Source organism: Emiliania huxleyi (genome assembly GCF_000372725.1).
Source record: "Emiliania huxleyi CCMP1516 unplaced genomic scaffold EMIHUscaffold_4958, whole genome shotgun sequence".
In the NCBI taxonomy this organism is placed as follows: domain Eukaryota; phylum Haptophyta; order Isochrysidales; family Noelaerhabdaceae; genus Emiliania; species Emiliania huxleyi.
In genome coordinates, this window is record NW_005198275.1 from 1 (window position 1) to 1,641 (window position 1,641).

At 65.6% G+C, this 1,641-nt stretch overlaps 1 protein-coding gene across 1 annotated transcript; it reads left to right on the top strand.

The window, feature by feature from the left end:
- Positions 1-997: 997 nt before the first annotated feature.
- EMIHUDRAFT_256551 (hypothetical protein) lies at positions 998-1,595 on the top strand (the record flags this gene model as incomplete). The annotated part of the gene is made up of 3 exons (XM_005767404.1): positions 998-1,105; positions 1,330-1,438; positions 1,549-1,595. 3 exons carry the CDS (start codon positions 998-1,000, stop codon positions 1,593-1,595), a joined length of 264 nt encoding a protein of 87 aa, XP_005767461.1.
- Positions 1,596-1,641: the final 46 nt, after the last annotated feature.

Here is a 1,641-nt window from a genome sequence, read left to right on the forward strand (position 1 = left end):
GGCGGCCCCCCGACACCAACAGTCGCGCTCCGCACGCCTCAAGGTCAGCTGCGGCCAAGCGACGATCGGCTCGCTCCGATCGCTGGGCGCGGTCACTCACCGGCCCATCACCCGCCTGCCGATCACCTGTCCGCCTCGCCGCGCGCGGGCCGCTCGCCTGCTCGCCACTGCCGCCGCGCGTCCCCGCGCCGCCACGCTTCCCTGTGCACCTGACCGCGCTCGAGCTGCGCAGACGGCGCGCGCTCTGGCAGACAGAGCAGCGGCCGCCCAGGCGGTCGCTGCTCCGCCCCGTCCGAATCCGTCCGCCCGCGCGTGCCGCTGCCGCCGCCGCCGCCACCACCGCCGCCGCGTTTCCCCGCGCCGCCACGCTTCCCTAAAAACAGGCCGTGCCAGGCCGTGCCAGCCCACGAGGCTGCCCGCCCGTCCCGGGGGACACACCAAACAAGGGGTGGGAGAAGGACAGGGTCCCCACCTGCACGAGCAGGATCTTGTAAGGACGATCAGGGAAACCACGGGCTCATCGCCGAGGAGCTTGCTCCCCCCTACGCCGCTGCCCCCGCTGCGCAGCCGCCTCACCGCCGAGTGCACTGCGCTCTCCGCGCCCCTGACGATTAGTGAGGAGGTGGTGTTGCACAGCATGGAGCTCGGCGAGCGTTTAGCGAGCCCCTCAGCTAAAACTTCTTTCTTTTCAATCTAAAGATATAAGGGCCTCGTGTCGTCGTATTTCTTTTTTCACACGGGTTTTCCGCAGCCAGCTGAAGCTTTTGGTACTCCTGGATATCACCTGTGGAGCCGCCCGCAGATCGACTCAGCCTGCCGCGGTCCTCGGTTACAAGGTCGCCGCCACCGGGCTGACTGGCGCAGTCGTGAGCACAGCGGTGGTCGCGAGGTGCTTGCGAGCACTGCCACAATGCTATCGCATAGCACATTCCGCCGGCGTATGCGGCCCACCAACTAACTACGCGAATAACCATCTGCACCCTCCCCTCCCTGGAAGATGATGGCGTCGCGCGAGTCTCTCGAGGCCGAGCGCAGCAGGGCGAGCGCCTCTCACGACTCGCCGCCGTGCCCATGGCCACCGCACGGTTATCCCGGCCACCGCACGGTTATCCCGAGCCCGTGCCCCGCGAGCTTGGCGGGGATGAGCCAGCTCTCCGGCCTTGCCGAGATGTCGCTCGAGAAATGGGGGCAAGGAGGGGCGGCAGGCGAGCCGCCACGCCTCGCCTACCGCCGCGCAGACAGCGCGCTCCAAACTCTCGTCTCTCAACTCGCCTCCGCGCCCCTCCTCTGCCGTCAACTCGCCTCCGCGCCCCTCCTCTGCCGCCGCAGGAGGGAGTCTGGAAGAAGTACGTCAAGGCGGACGGCCGGAAGTGGTACTACAACACCGAGACCAGAGTGATGCAGTGGACTGTGCCTGAGCCCTTCTGCAAGCTCGACGGTGCCCCGCGTCTTTTGATAGCCCGTGACATCTCAGATACTGCAGTCGTATTCAGACGCACAAGTGTGCCGAGATGATAACCTCATCTTGGGTTAGTCCATGCATCCCAGGATGCAATGTGGCATCTGAGGATGCGCAATGCATCTCAGGAACATGAGCGCGTTGTCGGATTTTTTCCAATTTTTCGATCAACAGTGTCGGAG